The sequence below is a fragment of the Malus sylvestris genome, chromosome 2, assembly GCF_916048215.2.
Source record: "Malus sylvestris chromosome 2, drMalSylv7.2, whole genome shotgun sequence".
NCBI classification, from domain to species: domain Eukaryota; kingdom Viridiplantae; phylum Streptophyta; class Magnoliopsida; order Rosales; family Rosaceae; genus Malus; species Malus sylvestris.
The window spans coordinates 37,118,156-37,139,096 of NC_062261.1; the positions used below are offsets into that span (position 1 = coordinate 37,118,156).

At 36.1% G+C, this 20,941-nt stretch overlaps 2 protein-coding genes and 2 long non-coding RNA genes across 24 annotated transcripts; all 4 read left to right on the forward strand.

Annotated features, from left to right (window-relative positions):
• Positions 1 to 1,395: 1,395 nt before the first annotated feature.
• LOC126599616 (uncharacterized) lies at positions 1,396 to 4,027 on the forward strand. The gene is made up of 3 exons (XR_007615210.1): positions 1,396 to 1,658; positions 2,350 to 2,444; positions 2,685 to 4,027. It is a non-coding gene; the product is annotated as an uncharacterized LOC126599616 (long non-coding RNA).
• Positions 4,028 to 5,656: 1,629 nt separating this feature from the next.
• Positions 5,657 to 6,588, forward strand: LOC126599611 (uncharacterized). Its single transcript, XR_007615209.1, has 3 exons — positions 5,657 to 6,027; positions 6,106 to 6,249; positions 6,396 to 6,588. It is a non-coding gene; the product is annotated as an uncharacterized LOC126599611 (long non-coding RNA).
• Positions 6,589 to 8,118: 1,530 nt separating this feature from the next.
• LOC126613349 (arabinogalactan protein 23) lies at positions 8,119 to 8,570 on the forward strand. The gene has a single exon (XM_050281166.1). It carries the CDS (start codon positions 8,191 to 8,193, stop codon positions 8,386 to 8,388), a length of 198 nt encoding a protein of 65 aa, XP_050137123.1. The 5' UTR covers positions 8,119 to 8,190; the 3' UTR covers positions 8,389 to 8,570.
• Positions 8,571 to 9,135: 565 nt separating this feature from the next.
• LOC126609300 (uncharacterized) lies at positions 9,136 to 18,404 on the forward strand. Of its 21 annotated transcripts, XR_007618097.1 has the most exons (15): positions 9,150 to 9,941; positions 10,040 to 10,106; positions 10,224 to 10,305; positions 10,466 to 10,497; positions 10,887 to 10,952; positions 11,048 to 11,071; positions 11,336 to 11,389; positions 12,338 to 12,453; positions 12,579 to 12,615; positions 12,707 to 12,838; positions 12,958 to 12,985; positions 14,238 to 14,292; positions 17,587 to 17,640; positions 17,829 to 17,921; positions 18,237 to 18,404. XR_007618097.1 is itself a non-coding variant. In XM_050277250.1 (5 exons), the coding sequence occupies exons 1-4, from the start codon at positions 9,435 to 9,437 to the stop codon at positions 10,489 to 10,491; spliced, it is 591 nt and encodes a 196-aa protein (XP_050133207.1). In that variant the 5' UTR covers positions 9,136 to 9,434; the 3' UTR covers positions 10,492 to 10,497; positions 10,887 to 10,949. The 21 variants fall into 21 exon arrangements, 1 of the variants encoding a protein (XP_050133207.1); XR_007618110.1 differs by lacking the exon at positions 14,238 to 14,292 and having other exon boundaries at positions 9,145 to 9,941; positions 10,227 to 10,305; positions 10,414 to 10,497; XR_007618109.1 differs by lacking the exon at positions 14,238 to 14,292 and having other exon boundaries at positions 9,147 to 9,941; positions 11,027 to 11,071; positions 12,393 to 12,453.
• The last annotated feature ends 2,537 nt before the right edge of the window (positions 18,405 to 20,941 follow it).

The window sequence follows — 20,941 nt, forward strand, 5'->3', positions numbered from 1 at the left end:
CTGAGTGAAGATTGATCCAATTTTCTCTACAGCAAAAACTTAAAACAATACAATGTGGCAAGTGTCCTACTCTTCTAACAGAGAATGTGAAGGATTGAGCACGGATTACAAGTCATAATAATGCTAGAGAGACCATCCATTTGAATTAAATTTTGCTTGATGTGATGGGTAATTGTCACGCTCCGATCCCAAGTAGCACGTATCTTTGTACTTGCTGAACAATCATGCCTCACACCACCAAGAGATGACAAAAAACAAACCAACGGTTCAACAACGTAGTATTCTTTCCTCTGATTACATGGTTGCATCTAATTTATGTGTTAAATTACTAATGGGATCAAGCCATTCATAGTTCAATCTTGTTAAACTCCGACATTTCTCATTGTACTTCTAGCAGAAAACATAGAGTTCCATAATCACTCAATGAAACTTTATGAGCATGATTCACTAGATTTCAGACTACTTAGGCCATCTCTAACCGAAGACTGGCCAAAGTGTTCGTTTTAGCCATCTGGTCCTTCAATAAATTAATATTTTAATGAACAGTGCAGGGCCATATTCTTTACCATCTCCAACCGAGGGCCAAAGAGTCATAGGGATCGTTTTAGCCCTGTCACAAGAAACCATCTCCAACCAAGGGTCAAATGGCTATAGTATGGACCGTGAAGAATTGAAATAAAATGAGGTAAGATAGTATAAAATAGTGAAAATTATATGAGAAATAGTATAGGAAAAAAATTAGAAATTAAAAAACAAAAAAAAGGCTGATGGGCATAAAAACAAAAAGTGGCCTGGGATCATGAAAAAAAAATTAAGTCCTAAACACTAAAGTGGGCTGGGTAATGGAAAAGAGTAAAAGAAAAATGGCTGGGCTAATGGAAAAGAACAAAAAAAAAAAAAAAAAATTGGGCTAGCCAGCAGGCTGGCTAAAAGTGGCAAGCCGGTTGATCATTTGGCCCTTTCAGATTTCATGGGGCCAACTAGCCCTCAGTTGGAGACGGTTTTCAGACGTTTTTCGGCCTTTTGGACCCTTCGGTTGAAGATGACCTTAATAAATATAACAGCTAGAATTATAATTTTATCTTTCACATATACCACATTGTTTTCCAACAATTCCACAATCACAACAAATAATCAATTTCATGAATCAAAGATGCTCAATTTCAACATACACAGCCCTAACCGGAAAGGGATCTCCGGATCCCTTCCACCAAATCCACCAATCCGGGCCCTTGAAATTTGATTTAACGGCTAAAGTTATTATAACATTTAAAATGACTCATGTTTTTAGCTATTGGATCAAATTTCAAGGATCTGGATTGGTGGATTTGGTGGAAGGGATACGAGAGGATCCCTTTCCGCCCTAACCAGTTTTATATTGACATGATATGGTATCACTGCCAAAAGGAATAATCAACCTCGCATCCCTTCAAGAGATCAGAAATAGTGATTGCTCTCCTCCCAAAAGGAATAATCAACCTCACATCCCTTCAAATGCCAACCTCCTTTCTTCATTCATCATTCCTTTTGCTTTCGGTCGACATTCATTACCTGCATTTTATTTTTCTTTTCAGGTGATCCCATGCGGATCGAAGCTTTCGTCCGCGCTTAGAACTCTTGTGATCTCTGATTGAGCAACACTAGTTCCACACCAAATGGTATGCATTCCATTACCTACTGATCCCGCTAACTTCACTTTTTTTCTTAATTTCCTTTTATTCAATAATGAAGTCTTTATCTTTTTATAATTACATGCTTGTGCACATTCATGTTCTTCCTTATCATCTTACTTCCATTAACAATTTCGACCAAAAAACACATACCTAAGTCAATCAACTTATGTTGAGAACGAATCTTGAATTGATGGAAGAAGTCAATCAACTTATGTTGAGAACGAATCTTGAATTGATGGAAGGAGGAACTTTGGATGAGCTTATAAGAAAGTTGGGCACCTCCTCAATCCCCATATTGCCAATTGGTTGTATGGTGGAACATCAACTTCCTTCACCTAAGTGAATGATCTAGCACATTTTGTATAAATAGTGTGTCATCTAGCACTTTTTGGAAGTATGGTGTTGAGATTCACAACAATCTTCAAAACCTGTCTTTAATTTTACGTCTATTTTTCAACCTTTTCTAATAAATTCCCATCTAACTCTCCCTACGTACTACGTACTATGACAATTTAGTTCTCTAGATCAGTACTATTGTAGCTACCAAGCAACCGGGCAGATGACAGTTTGTTACTTCATTCAATACAATTATTATATGCACAACCTTTACAATTCTTTTTAATTTTCAAACTATAATATGGCTTCAAATTTTTTTCGTTTTTGTTTTGCTTCTCAGTTTAGTTTCATGGATATGCAGTACCGATTCAAAGAAGAAACAGATGGGATGAAGAAGGAAGCCAAGCCAATAACCATACAGCTTTTTCTTTACAGGTGACTCATTTCTGTACATGTGACAAGTATATTGTCACGATGACTGATATTTATGAACGAGATTCAGATTGCTCTGCAGGTTTTAATCATACGTCTTATTTTGTTTTTCTCTGGTTTATTGTATTGAACGTCGATTTTCTCATCATATTGCTTGCTTTGTTGCTGTGTTTTATTTTTCGTACCTTGTTACTTGCATTCATATCACTAGAAAGAGCTCTAAATTGGGTTTTGAACGTGCAGTGTAGTGGGATAGCCGAGTATGTGATACACACTGTTTGTTGTTGAGCTTCAACAGCGGATCAAATGTCTCAGTGCTGCATGGAAGCATGAGAGGACGTGTTTATATCTTGAGCTCGGGATCACATCTCAGTGATTCCATGATCTATTCTTGAAATTTCGGCCGAGACAAATATGAAAGATTGCAAGACTGCAGAAGTGTGGTAAGTAAGAAGTGGATTAGAGCGGGAAGAAAAACGTTTTCCTGCCCTCGAGCCGACATGGAGGTGTTCACTTACCGTTCATTTGAAAGTTCTGTATGTCTGATCGTGTGCCGTCTGCTCCGACATGAAGCAAAAACGTTTACAGTTGATCAGTTGCTTAGTGGAATTCGCTTGCAAGTTTGTGAGGTGAATTCTTGGGGTATGGGTTTTATGTTAAACTCAATTGATGAGCTTTGCATTCTCAGAGCGCTTGGATGCATGGAAGGCCTTCAAGGGCGCCTTGAGTTCATGAGGTTCTTTGAATTTCTCACTGTGGCCGCCCAGTGCAAACAGTGCACCTGTCCGGTACCCAAATTGTTATGGGGCACTTCTACCTTAGCGAATCGCGATAGCGTGGACCAGAGTCTTTCTTTCAGACCAGTGCCCTTCCGTCGCAGCTTTCCTTATCGGCCTCTTGACCTCCGAAATTGCCGCAGAAATCGCCCAAAACTCGACTGAATTTTACAGAATCGGTGGCATCGTTCACCGCTGCATTCCCTCTATGCGCAGCTCATTAAGCCTTCTCGATACTCTTGGTCCGGGCCAAGGAAGAAAATATCGGTAATATCGGAAATATCGGTAGTCCGAAAACACGGAAATATCGATGGAAATATCGGGATAATATCGATATCGATAAAAATTATATGGAAACCACGGAAATTGTAAGAAAAACTTGGAAATTTTTAATGAAACTTTGTAGGATGTTTATTTAGTCAATTATCTATTAGTTTATCACAAAAAATTGGAAGGAAATGCATTGCATGATGGATTTAACTGATTTAAGTTGATTATATAGCGAGCTGACAAACATTGTGAGTGTAGAAAATATGTAGTAATTAATGAAAGAAGTTTAAACACACCATAATCATTTATATATAATTAATTAGTACAATATTTGGAGGTTTTATTTAGGATATTAAAAAAAAAAAAAGGGAAGTGAATAAAATGATGAAGAATAATGTGCCGAATTTGACACTTTAAATTTCTTACACATAAGCATGCGTCTAGGCGTTGAAGTTCCAAATTATAGTATATCAATTAACGATTGAAAATCAATACATTGAATAAGACTAAACTTTAATTTGGATGCCGATTATGTTTTTTCAAGTTTATATAAAATAAAAGAATTGAATTTTGGAAGCCAGGAGTGTGTTAATTGAATTTTGGCCGGCGTGCAAGGTATCAATCTCTTCGTCTCGTCGAGTAGTACAACTTTCCTTTTTGTTTCACTCAATTTCGTTGAGTATTGAAAAAGTTATACTCATTTGAATCTTACCCAGTTTCCGGCGACCTCAGTGGCTTTCGAGACAATTTCCGGCCAAACCACGGCGAGTTGGCCAGCGTTCAAGGTATCAATCTCTTCGTCTCGTCGAGTAGTACAACTTTCCTTTTTGTTTCACTCAATTTCGTTGAGTATTGAAAAAGTTATACTCGACGACCTCAGTGACTTTCGAGGCATTTTCCGGCCAAACCACGACGATTCAGACGTCGTGTGAGGTATCATTCTCTTCGTCTCTTCGAGGGCTACAACTTTCATTTTTGTTTCACTCAATTTCGTTGCTTATTGAAAAAGTTATACTCATTTGAATCTTACCCAGTTTCCGGCGACCTCAGTGGCTTTCGAGACAATTTCCGGCCAAACCACGGCGAGTTGGCCGGCGTTCAAGGTATCAATCTCTTCGTCTCGTCGAGTAGTACAACTTTCCTTTTTGTTTCACTCAATTTCGTTGAGTATTGAAAAAGTTATACTCGGCGACCTCAGTGACTTTCGAGGCATTTTCCGGCCAAACCACGACAATTCAAACGTCGTGTGAGGTATCATTCTCTTCGTCTCTTCGAGGGCTACAACTTTCGTTTTTGTCTTGCTTGATTTCGTTGAGTTTTGAGACATAGTTATGGCTGTTTAAAGTGGGTGTAAATTTTCGACCGAAAATTCTGATTTTCTCTCCCATTGGGCGAGTCCCACATCGCCCATGTGAGGGCAGTGAGCAAGCAAATTTTCCTATAAAATCCACATTCCCCCTGCTGAGAAAATCCTAGCTTGTTCAGCCTTTGGGCTATGATCAAGTGAAGTATGTGTTGAGTTTTCTCAACATATTTAAGTATTTTTTAGTATTATGTCGCGATATTATCGATAATATCGAAAATATCGCGATATTTTGACGAAAATCATTTGGATAGTAAAAAAAATTTCGGACCTCTAAAAAAAACGATAATATCGGCGATATTTCGCCGATATTATCGATATTTCGCCGATATTATCGATATTTTCTTCCTTGGTCCGGGCACACGGTGAGTACTATACTAATATTTCACCAAAACTTGCCCATTTATATGTTTAATTGTTAAATTTGTGATTAAAGTGAGTAACTTTGAGATACCCAGATTGTTACATTCACTGCTGCTTGTTTTCCAGATTCAGACGAAAGATGGGTACTTAATGGGTTTGAGAGATGAAGGACTATGTCGTGTTTGTTAGTGCAATTTCTGTTTGGTTTGAGACGTGAAAGGGCTAATGAGATTGCTTTGGTGGGGGCTGATCTGCGAGTAAAATATTGATTCTCTGGACACTTGGTTAGTGAAAAGCCTAAATTTTATAGCTCCTTCCAATTTTTTCAACATATTGGTCCCAATAAGTTTATTATTTCAAAATTTGAACGTATAGCTCACTATTTGGTGCTCCCTCATCTGAAGTTTTCAGGTTCTGTTGAAATTTCCTTTTCTTGAAACTAACTAGTGGGTAAAGTGATGAACATCCATGCGATACATGTTAAATTAGGCTCTAATATGCTTCAAACTCAATTGAACTTGGTAACTGGATTTTCTTGATCTTAACTAGGTGATGCATGATTCTTAAATTCTCCAGCAGAATCGCTGGGATTCGTCCTTGCAGATGAAGGTTTCGTTGTATGGGTAGGGAATGTGTGTGGAACACGTTGAAGTCATGGACACATATGTCTATCAGAAGAGAATAAGGTTTATGATTTATTGTAGGATTATTGGGATTGGAGTTCGCAGGAATTGGCTCTATTTGATATGTCAGAAATATGTGCTGCATATATTCGACAACAAGCTCCAAAGTCTTTGTTGTTGGACATTCACGGGTGTTACACATCTTCATCCTCTTCATTTCTCCTTCCCTTGCTGCTATGGTGTTTTACTCAATTTATTCACGTTATTAGGGAACAATCATGCCTTTAGCTGCTCTCACCCAGCCGGATATAGCAGAACTGGTTGAAGCTGCCGCTCTTTTCTGTCCAATATCATACTTGGAGCATATCACTTCTAAATTTGCACTTAGAATGGTCATCATATATAATGATCAGGTATTCCTTATCTTCTTCAAAGTATAGCGAATGAACAGCTTTTGTAATAAAATTGATGCATATGTTCATCTTTTCAGATGATTCTTTTTACTCAGTGTTAGATTTTATTTGTAGTAATCTTGTTATTTTCTGTAGATTATACCCAGTGAATGGGGCGTCAACTTTTTGGATTCAATATGTGGTGGCCATGTTGACCACTTGGACTAGTTGTATATGATTTTGCTTTTCGTCGTCAGGGTTTAAATACTATGTTCCCCGTTGTATGTTCTCTTTAAGTAATATAATATGGGCATAAGGATCTAGCCCCCCAGCTTTGACTAGGTTTCAGCCTTCTTTAAATATTTCTTTTTAATATATGGTATATCAAAAAAATGCACATTTTGACCCCGAGCACCAAAAAACTCATGACCAACCCTGCACCCAACACGTCTCTACTCTCATTGAGTGAAATGCCTTTCACACCATCAATTCCAATCTCCTCTATCCTTTTAGGCCCCCCCATCCAAAATCTGTTTCATAAAGATCCACCTTCGGCGACCCAAGAACCACTGCTCGGACCAGAGAATCTCCTCCTGCCTCGAAATCCACTTCTCTGCATCTCCCAAAATTGCCTTGTCTAACTTGTTAATAGTGTTTCCGATTGTTTTTACTGCAACAAGTTTGTCCAATTACGTGAAGATATGCTACAAGTTAATGCATCTTTCTTGGAAGAGCACTTCTGGATCACTAAGAACCAATCCACTGTTTCTCGATCCTCAGCTGAAGTGGAGTATCGTGCCATGGCCTCCATCACATGTGAATTCACTGGATGAAATATTTACTAGATGACTTAAGAGTTGACCAGGGAGTTTCTATTGTTATAATCAAGTTGCAGTTTACATAGCTGCAAATCATGTAGTTCGTGAGTGTACCAAACACATCGAGATTAACTGTCACATTGTTCGCAAAGGAATGCAAGCTGGTATTATCAAAACAGCCTATGTCCCATCTTGAAGTCACTAATATACTCAGCAAACCCCTTGGACATGAGATTTGTCGTTTTCCAATTGGCAAGCTTGGTGTTCTTACATCCACGCTTTAGCTTGAGGGGGAATATTGTCGGATTGAATCGCATATACATTTACATTTTTTTCCTCATTGCACATGACTTACATGTCACCGGTGTCAGTGTCGGATAATGTCACCGCCATTGGTGCTAGAAAATTTTTCCAGTCGCCCAAAAATTTATAGTCCTTGTTCAACAATGACACAAAAAATAACAATTGGTGCAACTTTTTCTTCTTGAATTATGTTTTGCTGTGTGCGTTTATTGGTTTTCCACACTATACAAAATAAAATTAGAGAACTTAGAAAATTCATCAATTAACATAACTCGCTTTTGGAAGTGACATTTGAAGAAAAATTGGTGCCGATCACTGAAATATTTGATAGCTAGTCACAGGAAAACATTGACCGGTCAGAAAATGTGGTAACATTAAAAGTGACAACCATGTAATTATTTTAATTTATAATAGTGTTTATATATAAAAAGTTGTCGACTTTTCCATTAATACCTAAAATGTCACCAATACAGTCATTCTCTTGGCATTGTTTTTCTATACCGTTTTGGATACATTACCAACTCTGCAACAAAACGCGCTCCGTACGTGCACCCAACTCGCATTTTCTATAAACCCTTCCGCACGTTAATTGTCAACTTCCGAAACAAAAACAGTATGTAGCCTTCCCAATATACTATGAATTGACCCAAAATTAAAATAAAAAAATGGCCAAAAATGGAAAAGAATACCTGTCCTTTGTAATATTCCAAAGGACAATCACGAACGGTCTCCTATATATAGTTGATAAATTCCTCAATCCCACCAAACTCCTCAGCCTCAACTCTCAAATATTCCACTACGTTTTTGCTCATCACAGCCTAAAAAAGACCGGAAGGCCACCATGGAAATGAAGAAGATTGCTTGTGCTGTCCTCTTCGCAGCCGCCTCTGTCAGCTCTGTGATGGCTCATGCAGGCCACGCCCACGCGCCCGCCCCGGGACCAGGAGCAGCCCCAAGTGATGCCTCTGCCAGCCTCCCCGTCCTAGGGTCCGTGGTTGGTGCATCCGTTGTGTCATTCATTGCTTACTACATGCATTAAAATAATAAAGAAGACATGACAACCGAGAGAGATTCAACTGAGTAATTCAAAAGAAGGGGAATGAGATTGATGTTTTCTTTAGTTCCTGAATAGAGGGTCTGTCTTGGTTCTCATTCTTTCAAATTTATGTGAACCATTTGTTTTAATAATAACGTAATAAAATAGCGTTTTCCTAATCTTCATACGATATTGTTGGTTACCTAGTGAAAATTTGTTTACTGTTGTACTTTTTAACTTTTAACTTTCTCTTGCAAGGTGCAAAGTGATACATTTGTATGAGAAAAATAAACTGCCAAAAAAGAAAATAATGTATGCAGAAATCATTTCTTTGTAGAAATCAAGATCAAAATTTTCAATTAACGTCCAAATATTTCAATTTTGATCTTTTTTCTTAATACATATATAGGAAAAATCCTGAAATTAAGATAATTAAAGAAGGAAATTAACTATAATATATTGTCGCGTTGATCTGTTACCGCGTTCTGTTAAGAAGTCAAGGATATGTTACCCTATATTTATAATCTTTCTCCATTAATTCAAGCCATTTTCTTGTTTTGCTTTTCATCATGGAATATGATTTTAAACTTGGTCCTCCCATGCATCTGTTACAATTTCTCTGTTATTCCCATATTTTCTGATGGAGAGCTGCTAGACTCACCTCAATATCTTTTTTTTCATTTACATTATAAATTTACTCTTTATAAAAAGTTATAAATTGAAACGCTATTTTATTATCCACTATTACTTATTCTAAAGTAGGGGGGAGGGCATGCACTATTCACCTTTGTTTTGATTTTGCTTTATTTACAACAATACCAGCCGAATGTGGCTGGGTTGGGGGGTGATTCTCAAAAATTCAGAGGGTGATTTTGTCTTTTGAGGTCAATTCCTCCCCCCTCGATTTTGCTTTATTTACAACACAACCGTGTGATTTGGGGCTGGGTTGGAACGTAGTTATTAAATGTTAGGAGGGTAATTTTGTCCTGTATGCTTGAGACGGATTGGGGTGGGTTTGGGTATGCTGTCATTCAGTGAGGGATTCGGGGATGGGAGGCCATGCCTCCGATAGAGAGAGAGAGACAGAGCGAGAGAGAGGGAGAGGGAGGAGTGGGGATGTCAGTGCCATTGCTGCAGATCCTCGATTTCATGAGTGGGAGAGGGGGGACAACCAGAGAAAAGTATGGGGGTACTCCGATCTCTCTCTCTCTCTCCTCCGTTTCTCTCTCTTAATTTCCTTTTGGTTTTGGAAATCTCTGACCTTTTGGGTGAGTGAGAGATTATTGATGATGAGAAAAGTATGGAGGTCTGACCTTTTGGTTTGGGTATGCTTTCATTCCTCAATTTTCTCCATCCGAGCAATGAAAAATCGAACTGGGTTTTCAGATTATTGATGCACAGGGATTCACGGACAGAGAAGGGAGAGAGAGAGAGTTGATTGAGGGAGTTGGTGAGTATGGGCTTGCACAGAGGGAAGATCAAAACAAACGTGAAAAGCGCCTGCCCTCCCTCCTAAGTGGGAAATGGCGAGCGCAGTGGACCCAATTTCATGGCAGGTTGGTTTAAAGCAATTCCAAAATTTGGGATCGTTTCGTATATTTTTAGGTTTTTCAATTTTTCTGATTCATTATATTTTAATTTTTATTGAATTCAGGTAACCATCTTCAATTTTTCGGTTTGATTTAAAGGAATTTTTTAGGCAGAAAAGCTATGGCTTTCCGGTGAGTTCTTCGGGTTGTACATCCGGGTGGCTTTAATTTGTTTAAATTTGGGGCTTTTGTGATTTGGGACTTATAAATGGTGAAATTTACGTTTTTCTAATTTCAATTCCCACTCAGAAGTTTGTACTGCCTCATCATTAGAACTGTTTCTTTCTGCTCTTCTTCTCAAAACAAGGTCGCAGATCCACAGGCCATCAAGGTATGTCATTTAATTATATATTGTATATGTATGTATATTTTCTTTGAGTTCAAATATATTTGTTTTTTTTGTGATATATTGCCGATGCCAAAATATCATATTTACAAGGACAAAGATAGCAAGGTTCTAAATCAAATTTGTATCCTGGTTCTGCTGCTAGGTTCACTATCAGTAAAAGGCACATGAAATACGGTATTGATTTCAGAGCCTTTGATTTCTCAGATTGTCTTTGTATATCGAATGTCATCTTAATTTAATTGTAGTTAATTTGTCAAAGTGTGTTGTTGTTTGGCTTTTTCAAATGGCAGTCTTAGTATTTACCCAGTATTTTTCAGTAATTGAATTCTTCAATTGGATTTTTCTCTTCCAGGGGCTCCCTAACTCATCTTTTAATAAAATCGCCCACCTGGTCTTTGTCAAACACTTCAATTAGTTTCAATTTGTGATTAATCCTTTTATTAAATTTAAGTTTGATTCTATCAAAAAATATTTATACTTTATGTGCAAATACATATATGATACTGTCTGTATAGATTGTATAATGTTGGTAAGAATATTGAGTGTTTTTTGTGTGCGTACAGAATAGACAATGTGTTGTTCAGGAATACGAAACATGAGACGTGGTTTACTTCATATGGCATAGACAGGTTAGTTTGATTGTAATTGCTTTTTTCGTTTCATTGTAGTTGTTTTTGTGATTTTGGGTTTGTAGGTTTTTCAGATTTTGGGTGTTTGTTTGTAGGTTGCAAAACCCTCTGTTCTCAAGGTAAGTAATTTAAAATTCTGGGCTTATTCTATTGAAAGTTTCAATTTATAGTTTAGTTTTTTTTTTTTTATAATTGGAGTTGAGTTTGGTATTTTATTTGTGTTTGATTATATATTGAAATTGGAGTTTCAGAGGATTTCTGTTTCATAGTTTAGTTTAGGTTTTTTTTTTTAATCGGAGTTCAGTTTGGTATATTGTTTGTGTTTGATTATATTGAATTCAGATTTCAGTGGACTTATGTTTGGGCTTGATATTTTCCTACAGGTCGTGATTGAGGGGAGTTTGAAATGGCAATTGGAATTAAGGTCATAATACATAGTAAGTGTTTGGTTTTTTCTTCTACTACAAAGTAGAAGTTGAAAAGTCCTGTTTTTTATTTTACTCATCTTTCGAGATAGTATTACGGAATATATGATGTTTTTTTTTTTTCTATTGCAAAGTGGCGATTTCAATGCCACAACAAGATATGGCTTTTGAGCCAATTTACTGGTATTGCCAACCAGAAGCTAATGGAGTGGGCAGCCAAGATATGGCTTTCCTCTATTTGTATATGTTTTTGGATCCAGCCTTTGACTGAAAAATATCATCAGATATAAAAGTCCCCATATTTAATTTTATTTCTGCTGCAAAGTGGCAATATCAATGCCACCACAAGATATAGCTTTTGAGCCAATATGCTGGTATTGCCAATAGAAGCTAATGGAGTGGGCAACCAAGATATGGTTTCCTGCATTTGTATATATTTGTGGATCAAGTGTTTTACTGAAAAACTTAATAAGATATAAGTTTCCTAATTGCGTTGCGTTCTGTACAGTGATTCATTTTTTGTAAACTCTTTTGTGATGAGCAAAATGTAAAAATTAACAAAAGATTGACTATAGAAAACTGACAAAAGAGTTGACCTAATGAATGTAATTTGACAGCCATGGACATTGTGAAGTATAGATGAATTCGATTACAGCTTCCCTTTACATTTCTAGATGGAATGCCATTGAAAGTAATCATTCTCACATTCATATGAATAAATAATGTTTCACATGTTATGCCTGGTACACAAGTTTCCAACACTGAGTCCTAAGTATAAGAAGTGATAAGCTGTCAAGGTTCTTATTTCTTCACTTATCTGACTTCTTGCATATCGCTTAACACCTAAACCCGTATTATCTCATCTACAACGTGTACATTACATTTTGTTTGTGCTTAATGAAATGTTGAATAATGCTCAAATGCATGGTAAGTTTATATGAATTTACTTTTAACACTCAGGTCATTTGCAACCAAGTATTCATATTCAACTTATGCGTGGTTTACTCTTCTTCAGCCTATTTTTTCACACTTTCAGTCATCAGTAGGTGGGCTAAGGAATTCCCACATGTAGCATTGTAAGATGATCTTCTGTTCAGTTTTAATAAATTATTTGTCAATCATTTTAGTTTTTAATAATTTTGATATTATTTCTTATTGTGCCTCAACATTAGTTGACATAAGATTTGTTTCTTGATGAAAGAATTGCAAAAGTGTCTGATGGTGTTTCTGTGATGCAGGTAAGTTTCTAAATACATGCAGACAATGTGGATTATTATGTATGATCAATGGTAATTCATTTGTTTAATTTTTTTTCTTAAATGTCCCAAGCTTTGATCACAAATTGAGATAGAACTGAAAGAAAATAAACTAAGAGTTGAAGACGCTCTGAGGAAATTGGCCTTTCCTGGTCCGTTTTGCGATCACAGATACTCACGCCTAAATTCTCTATCGGTTTCATCGGTACTCTATCCCTCCCTTTCTATATCAATCTCCAAATATATACGTTTCTAAGATATACATATGTATACAAATTAGCTAGATTTTGTTTTGATTGATTTGGGGCTGTCCAAATTTTGCAGAGGACATGAAGACTAGGTTAATGAGAAGGTTTGTATCTCTCTTTTTGTATATCCATGGAAACCAATACTTGGGTTTGATTAGTTTACTACAGGTGTTGAATTCTTTTAATTTCCTTTTGTTTTACAATCTACAATTTACTGTAAAGTTGAATATTTGGTTGGTTTATGTTTTAGAATCCATAATATACTGTGATTCTTTATTGTTTTTAATTTCATTTGTGTTAGATTTTGGAATTTACTGCAAAACTAAATTTTATTGTTTTTTCGCTTGGTGCCTATTTCGAGCCAGACCGTGTGAGCACCCAAATTGTTGTCCGTACCTCGGTTAAGGTCTATATTTACTTTTTAATGCCGAGTATTAGTCAAAATAAGAAGTTTGTGTTTGTTATATTCATGTGCAGTCATAATACATAGTAATTGTTTGTTATATCAGTTTTTGCGGTTATTGAATTCTGACTTTTGTTTGGTTTTTTATTATATTGGAGTAGAATTTTGTTTTTGTGTGTGAGTTTGATTATATTGAAATCAGAGTTTTGTTTTGGACTTTCTTTTGGGTTTATTTATAATTTTCTATGCTAATTAAATTTGATAACCCCAGCATCAATTAATTATGGCTAGGTTTGACAAGCAAATTTGATAACCCCAGCATCGATTATTGGTTGGGTTTGACAAGCGAGGGAGGGAGGGAGGGAAATCGAGGTTTGTCATTTAAAATTACCGGTTAGGTTTGCAGTATCCAGTGTGTACATAAATGCAATAAAAATCAGATAATGTGGTGCTCACTACTTTTAGGCACCACAATTTCTAAATTAATGGTACCTGTACTTTCAGTTCTGTATCACATTCCATTTTAATTGATCATAAATGCAATGAAAATCATATAGTGTGGTGCTCACTGTTTGTCATGTATTTTCTGATCAAATATTGCCTGTGGTATTCACTGTATCCTTACCTGTGGTGCTCTTTGTCATGTTTTTTTCTGTTCAAATTTCGTTACATTTGGTTTAATTTGGTTTTGGTTTCAACTTCAGGAGTTAAAAACACTTTTTAGGGTTGTAAATAGATTTCCACATGTATGTAATTAATATTGTTTTAATGGTTCGGGGAGTATGGAGAATATATTTCAAAATTAAAATTCAATGGTAGTTTATTGGTGTAAATTATGTTACTCAAATCATTTTTCTGTCAATTTTTGCAGTGCCTTTTATTTTTTTATAGCTTAGATAAAGCTCAAGGCTTACAACTACGTTCACTATTTATTCTGTTTGATGCATTTTTAGTCTTTGTAGCTGATGGAATTACATCATTTCCAAAGTTGCAGATAAGGATTACAAGGTTTTTTCTGTTATCTGTTATTCATTGGTTGAGTTTGTTTGCAGCTGAAAATGCTATCTCAGTTAAGACTTAAGAAGAACAACATATTTACAATATATGTTCAAGAATGTGTGGTTGGTTGTTTATAATGTTATCATTTCTTATCAATTTAAAAACTGTGGTCTGTATTTTTTAGTATTGTTTTAGCATTTTGGCCTGATGGGTTTTCTTGCACCTAATTGCAAACCTTTCATTTCCTCATGATTTAGTAATTCACTAAGTATTGATGTTTAAACATAGACTTTAATCAATTTTTTTCCAACATGTTCATATGGGTGAAGATTAGAAATATGCCGATTGTTCTCCATTTAACTTTGGTAGTCTTTTAAACATAATTATTCATGCAATTTGTAATCGCGCAGCAGAAAAATGCGGTGTTCATTCTACTCTTACATTTATTGTTTTGCTCTCTGTGGTTGTGGGTTAATCTGTTGGTATAACTTAAAAGCAAATTGAAAAACCTTGACAATGTCTATTGCTTTAACTTAGAAGGAAATTAAGAAACTATGGTTATTTGTTTCTCGACTTCTTAATTGGTGATTAATTTGTGGACATTTAAATTTAAATTTGTGTGTATTAAACTTGGGCACAATTTTGTCTATTATAGCTGTGAAAAAAGGAAGATGGATTTTTTTTTGTTTACTGAGAAAAAGGGGGAAGATATAGATATAGCTGAAATTATATTAACAAATAGGGATGGTGGATTGTAAAGTTGCATAAGTTAGGGTGTTCCGTTGTCCATTACAAAGTATATTTTGTTCAGTGACAGTGAGTTTATGTCAAAAATTAAATATGAACAAAATAAGTTGCTTGATATGATGATTTGTTTGGTGGAAAAAAAAATTCGAATTTGATCCTGTTCTTATACTTTGTTTGTTTTGTTATTCATGGTTGTGCAATTGCAAATATAATGTATTGTTATAACTCTAGAAAAAAAAATTGAGGAGATTTCGTGATTTACTTCCAAACATTTTAATTTCCTTACTCATTTCTTTTTGTTTGCATGCATTAATCTAGGATTTCTCTCTTCTTCTTTTTTTTTCAATTTTTATAACATGTCGTTTTCTGCAATGTAATTGCATCTTTCAAAAACAGAAACATGACCTTTTCAATTTAGCAACAGAGAAAGGGAGGGTAAACACGGTGGTAGATTATCTATAGAAATAAGGATGTTGGGTTGAGATTAGTATATTTTGTTGCGAGGTATAGTCTATAGTTGGATTAATTCTGTTACCAGTTCCATTCTTCCGAATTTTTTAGTTCGAAGCAGATCAATTTTTACATTTTTATGTTTAATTTTGGGAAGAAATGAAAATGAGTTTTGCCTTTTTGAGTATTTCATCAGTACTAGCTTGCTGCATATGCTGTTCTCCGGGTGTAAAGATAATTCTCTTCTAAGCAAGCTTGCTTATCTTTGAACTCTTTAACTGATTTGTGGCTGCAACAAGATTTTTTTTGGGACTTTTTACAGTCTTTTTAACAGTATCAGGTCTTTGTCTTGCATGTCACTAGGCTTATTCATTTTTCAATTCACATTGATCACGGATTTATAGTTGATTGCATTTCATTTTGACTGCTTTAAAGGGGTTTTCATCAGCATGTCTGAAATGATAAAATCTTTTCTATTCTAAAGTAGGGGGAGGGCAGGCACTGTTTTATTTATTTATTTTGCTTTATTTACAACAAAACCATGTGATTTGGAGATGGGTTGGAAGGTAGTTATTAAAAGTTAGGAGGGTAATTTTGTCTTTTGAGGTCAATTCCTCCCCCTTCGATTTTGCTTTATCTACAACAAAACTGTGGGATTTGGGGCTGGGTTGGAAGGTAGTTTTTAAAAGTTAGGAGGTTAATTTTGTCTCGGACCAGATTTCAAAATATTTACGGTTTTACCAGGATTGCTCTGCTTCAGAAATTTTTTATTGTGTTGAATGACGAGACTGCCCATCTCATCTTCAGATCCCACGGTGAGGATGATGAGATGGAGGGGTAGAATCATCTTTTTATCATGAGACTGCCCCGTCACTTCGTTTTGTCTTCGGCACAGACAAAGCCATGCCAATCCTGGCATGGGTGAGTGGGAGGGCGACAGTGTGAGAAGGAGAGATTTCAGGTATTTGGGGGTAGGGAGAGTGATTTCAGGGATTGGCAATCCCATCCCGTGTTTTCCTCTCATCTCTGTCACACTCCTCTCTCTAGCCCTTTCTCTTTCACTCTCTTTCAAAGTCTCCCTTTCTCCCAACTCTCCATCTTTCTCAACTTTAGTCCTAGCCCTAATTTGTTCTTTCATTCCTCAATTTTCTCCATCCGAGCAATGAAAAATTGAACTGGGTTTTCAGATTATTGATGCACAGGGATTCACGGACAGAAGGCAGAGAGAGAGAGAGAGAGAGAGAGTTGATTGAGGGAGTTGGTGAGTATGGGCTTGCACAGAGGGAAGAACGCAGAGAGAGAGGTGAGAGGCATGGTTCACAGAGGGGTTGATGGGTTGCAGGTGGAGAGGGGGGTTGACAGGAGGGTATTAATCTTGGATGTTTTCATTCTTGGTTCATTTAGTTAGTGAAGGTATTAATCTTCTGCAGATTACGACTTACATTTGGTTGTTCATCTGGTTTTGTTTTTCTTATTTGTAACACACCCTGATCAGTGGCTGCCAAGCTTACTTGAAAGGGTTTGGCATTTTAATTACCTTAGATATAATTTGAAATTTATGTTTTATACACCAATATTCCGAATATATATTCTGGATTATGATTAATTTTCTTCTCCTTCCACGCTTGCTTTATATGATGGACAATGTGCCCTTTTTTTTCTTAGATAAACTGTCTTTTCACTATCTTGCATGCTTCGGCAACAAAGATTAATAAAACTGCACATCTATTATAGACAGAGAGATGTAGGGAGAAGTTGGAATTGGAGAGAGAGAGGGTGAGGGAGGGATGGGGTTGCTTTCCAAAGATTTGTTTTGAATTGTTTCTCCAGTTCTTTCTATTTGTTTGGGATTGTTTCTTTTTTACTGAATTATTTTGGTCCATGCCACTAAAATATGATTTATGCTATTAATTGCTACTTGAATGTGACTTTTGGTATTAATATTTTACCTTTCATGTTTATGCTGCGTTTGGATTCCATTCGAATCAAATAATGTAGTTAATCTTGATATGAATTCTCTCTGCAACAATAATTAGGGACTTTAGTTTAAATTATCACTAATTTGTTCTTGCTTTGGCCTTGAATCTTGGTTAATTTGGACTGCAGGTGGTTCTGATATGGAGGAGAAGCTGCAAGAGCTTATGATCTTGCTGCACTTAAGTACGACTGTTCTTAAACTCATATAAACTTTTCAGTAGGGTTCAAACTGTTAAGAGTTTTATGATTTTGCAAAAGCTTTTAGTAGCAATAACTTGGTCTATTTGCAGTTGCATTATTACACTATACAAAACTAGCAGCAGCTTAACCCCATTCACAAATACATATTTAGTTCCTCCCTCATTTTTCAGGTACAGAGTGGTGCTGAAAGTTTTCCTCATTAAGCTCCTATGCCCAGTTGGTCGGGTGTATATGACATGCAGTGAGCACAGGGACACAGATAGGTTAGTTTATCCATGATGCTGAGCAATGTCTTGAATGGTATCTGGGTTGCCACGTTTTAGATGCTTAGATATGTGATTGAAGTGTTATATGTAGTTTCTCTTTTTGGAATTCATAATGTTTGCAACTATAAAAAATAATATTCTTTTATACCTGTGTTTCTCTTTTCTTTTTTTCATGAGAAATTAATTGTCATTGGTAGCACTATAGAAAACCATCTTTCTGCATTATTCTCCACTTCATACAGAATTACATGATTTTAGGTTTAATATCAGATGTCTTATATGTGTAAAATTCATGTTGCTTTTGTTTCTCAGGGAAGCAGAACATTTTTTACAATCACATTTTTGTAATCAGCTTGGTTGAATGTATATAAAAGCTAAGTTGTTTTTCTTACTAACACTGTTCACTTAGCTATCCCTTTTGTTTGTTCACGATTATATTGAATTTTTTTCATGTTAAATGTGTCTTATTCATGTTGTTAAGGCTGGTGCACTCAAGTCCCGCAGCAGCGCGCGGGCCTATTACTAGTTATTTCTAAAATAATTGCTAATATGTTATTTCTCTACCCACTAATATTTCTAAAAATAACTAAATTATATTTCCTCAACAACAAAGTCTCTTTCCATGATAATCTACCAACAAATGAATAACTTGTAAATGCTCCGGTGTATGATTATGCACTCCAATAACTATCATCAATATTTAATCATCATCAATTGCTAGCTTCTTAACCTTTAGTTGAAAAGAGCATCCACACTTTTCGTTCCAAAATTCGTTTTATCCTTTATTGTTTTTCACAATCAAAGTAATTCTTCGGCTCCTATTACCTTTTCACACTCAATCTATTATTGTTATATATCTATTAAGATATTTATTGGTCATAATACAAATGGACAAACTTATAAATAAAAATTTCATGAAAAAGTGGGTGGAGAGGTAAGACACTACGAATGAGAATAAAACCTCTTTTAATAATATATGAATGTTCTGCCATATGGTTCTATTTACTAATATTTTTATCACTTGTAAGTAAGAGATTTTATGTTTAGTAATCGTGTCCATTATATGGTTTAACCTAAATCTCCTACACAATGTAAACATATAGATATTTTCAGAAAAATAATTTTTTTTATATAGAGATGATGTTTTACTAGAATCTTAAGAAATAAACGGTTTGATCATCAAATTATCCATCCACATATGGGAAAATTCGTGCATGGCCATGGCGATAGACCTAAAATTTTTGTTAGCTCTTGTTACTGTAACTTCTTGTGCTCAAGTAATTGAAAGGACCGCGTACGCCATTAGACAATGATGCAGGCAGCATGTGGATTGTGGAGATGTGGTGAGCTTTATCTCTGAATATATATTGCAGGCCTTATGTAAGTTTTTCTCCCTGAACATGTATATATAGGAATGGATAGTGTCATCTACACTCATTTTTACTTTTCACATATTTTTCTCAATTTTTGATTGTTGGATAAAATAAATTGAGAATAATAACAAAAAATTAATAAAAATGTGTAAACAGTAAAAAATGGGGTGTGAATGGTATTATCCAATATATATTGCAGACTAAAGGCCTCGATCGTTGTGAAAACCAGGTCACGGGAGGGAATTTCCCTTTTCATGGTATCATCAGTTTCATGCGCAAAAATTAATTATATACGTGGCATGAGTTGGCATCTGCATGAATCGCAAGCTGCTTCCATATGGACCAAATTACAGTCCATGTTGTTAATATGTATGCAGATATATCAGAGAGAGAATTATCAAGAACTTAGTGAGAGAAAGTAAGCAAAGAGAGAGAGAGATGAATATCTGTATTATGTATTTCTTACACATGAAGTCATTACATTTAGACTTATATAGCAGCTCAAATACATGTAACTAACTAACTAACTAAATGCACAATCTATTGACAAGTGTCATAATCCCACACACATATATATCCTAACAGCCCCCCACAATCTCAGGTTTGGATGAACCAAGCATGAGATTGGTACAATGAGACCGAAACAAAGGAGAACTAAGGCCTTTTGTAAGGATATCCGCAAACTGCTCCCTGGAAGAAACAAACTGAACCAGGAGACGATGTTGAGCAACCCTTTCACGCACAAAGTGAACATCTATCTCAATGTGCTTCGTACGCTGATGTTGAACAGGATTGAAGGACAAAGCTATGGCGGACAAATTATCACAAAAGAGAACTGGAGCTGTCGGAAGTGGGATGTGCAGAAACTGAAGAAGCTGTTGGATCCAATCAAGTTCAGCGGAAGTGGAAGACATGGCCCGATATTCCGCCTCGGTAGAGGATCGTGACACGGTATGCTGCTTCTTAGATGACCAGGAAATGGGATTGCCACCTAAGAACACAACTAGGCCCGTTGTAGACCGTCGATCATTAGGGTCGCCAGCCCAGTCTGCATCACTAAAAGCTTTTAACTGTAAGTCACTGGCAGAGTATGATATACCAAAGGTCATAGTACCCTTTAAGTATCGCAGTATTCTTTTGACTGCAGTATAGTGAGAAATCATAGGAGCCTGCATAAACTGACACACTTGATGAACAGAAAAAGCAATGTCCGGCCGGGTGAAAGTAAGATACTGCAATGCACCTACTATACTTCGATAAGTTGCCGGATTGTTGAAAGGAGAACCATCATCCTTGAGTAAGCGATTGTTAGGCAAGCAAGGTGTATCACACGGCTTGCAATCAACCATTTCTGCCTTCTGTAATAACTCCTGTATATACTTGGTCTGAGACAAGAAAAAACCTGGACCAATTCGATCAATTTGAATGCCAAGGAAGTAGTGCAGATTGCCCAGATCTTTAATATCAAATTCATTTGTAAGAGAGTCAATGACCTGTTGAATGACAGAAGAAGCACTGCCGGTGACAATTATGTCATCAACATAGAGTAGGAGAATGACAATCTCAGTACCAATGTGCTTAACAAACAAAGAAGAATCAGCATAAGTGGAAGCAAAACCAAGAGAAGGCAGAAAATTGGTGAAC

Bases quoted from the DNA above. Each gene is read 5' to 3' on its own strand.
- LOC126609300 (XM_050277250.1), top strand. From the start codon at position 9,435: ATGGGAGGCCATGCCTCCGATAGAGAGAGAGAGACAGAGCGAGAGAGA. The intron at 9,711-9,786 runs GTATGCTTTCAT...ATTGATGCACAG, and splicing joins GGTCTGACCTTTTGGTTTGG to GGATTCACGGACAGAGAAGG. The intron at 9,942-10,223 runs GTTGGTTTAAAG...ATTCCCACTCAG, and splicing joins TGGACCCAATTTCATGGCAG to AAGTTTGTACTGCCTCATCA.
- LOC126613349 (XM_050281166.1), top strand. From the start codon at position 8,191: ATGGAAATGAAGAAGATTGCTTGTGCTGTCCTCTTCGCAGCCGCCTCT.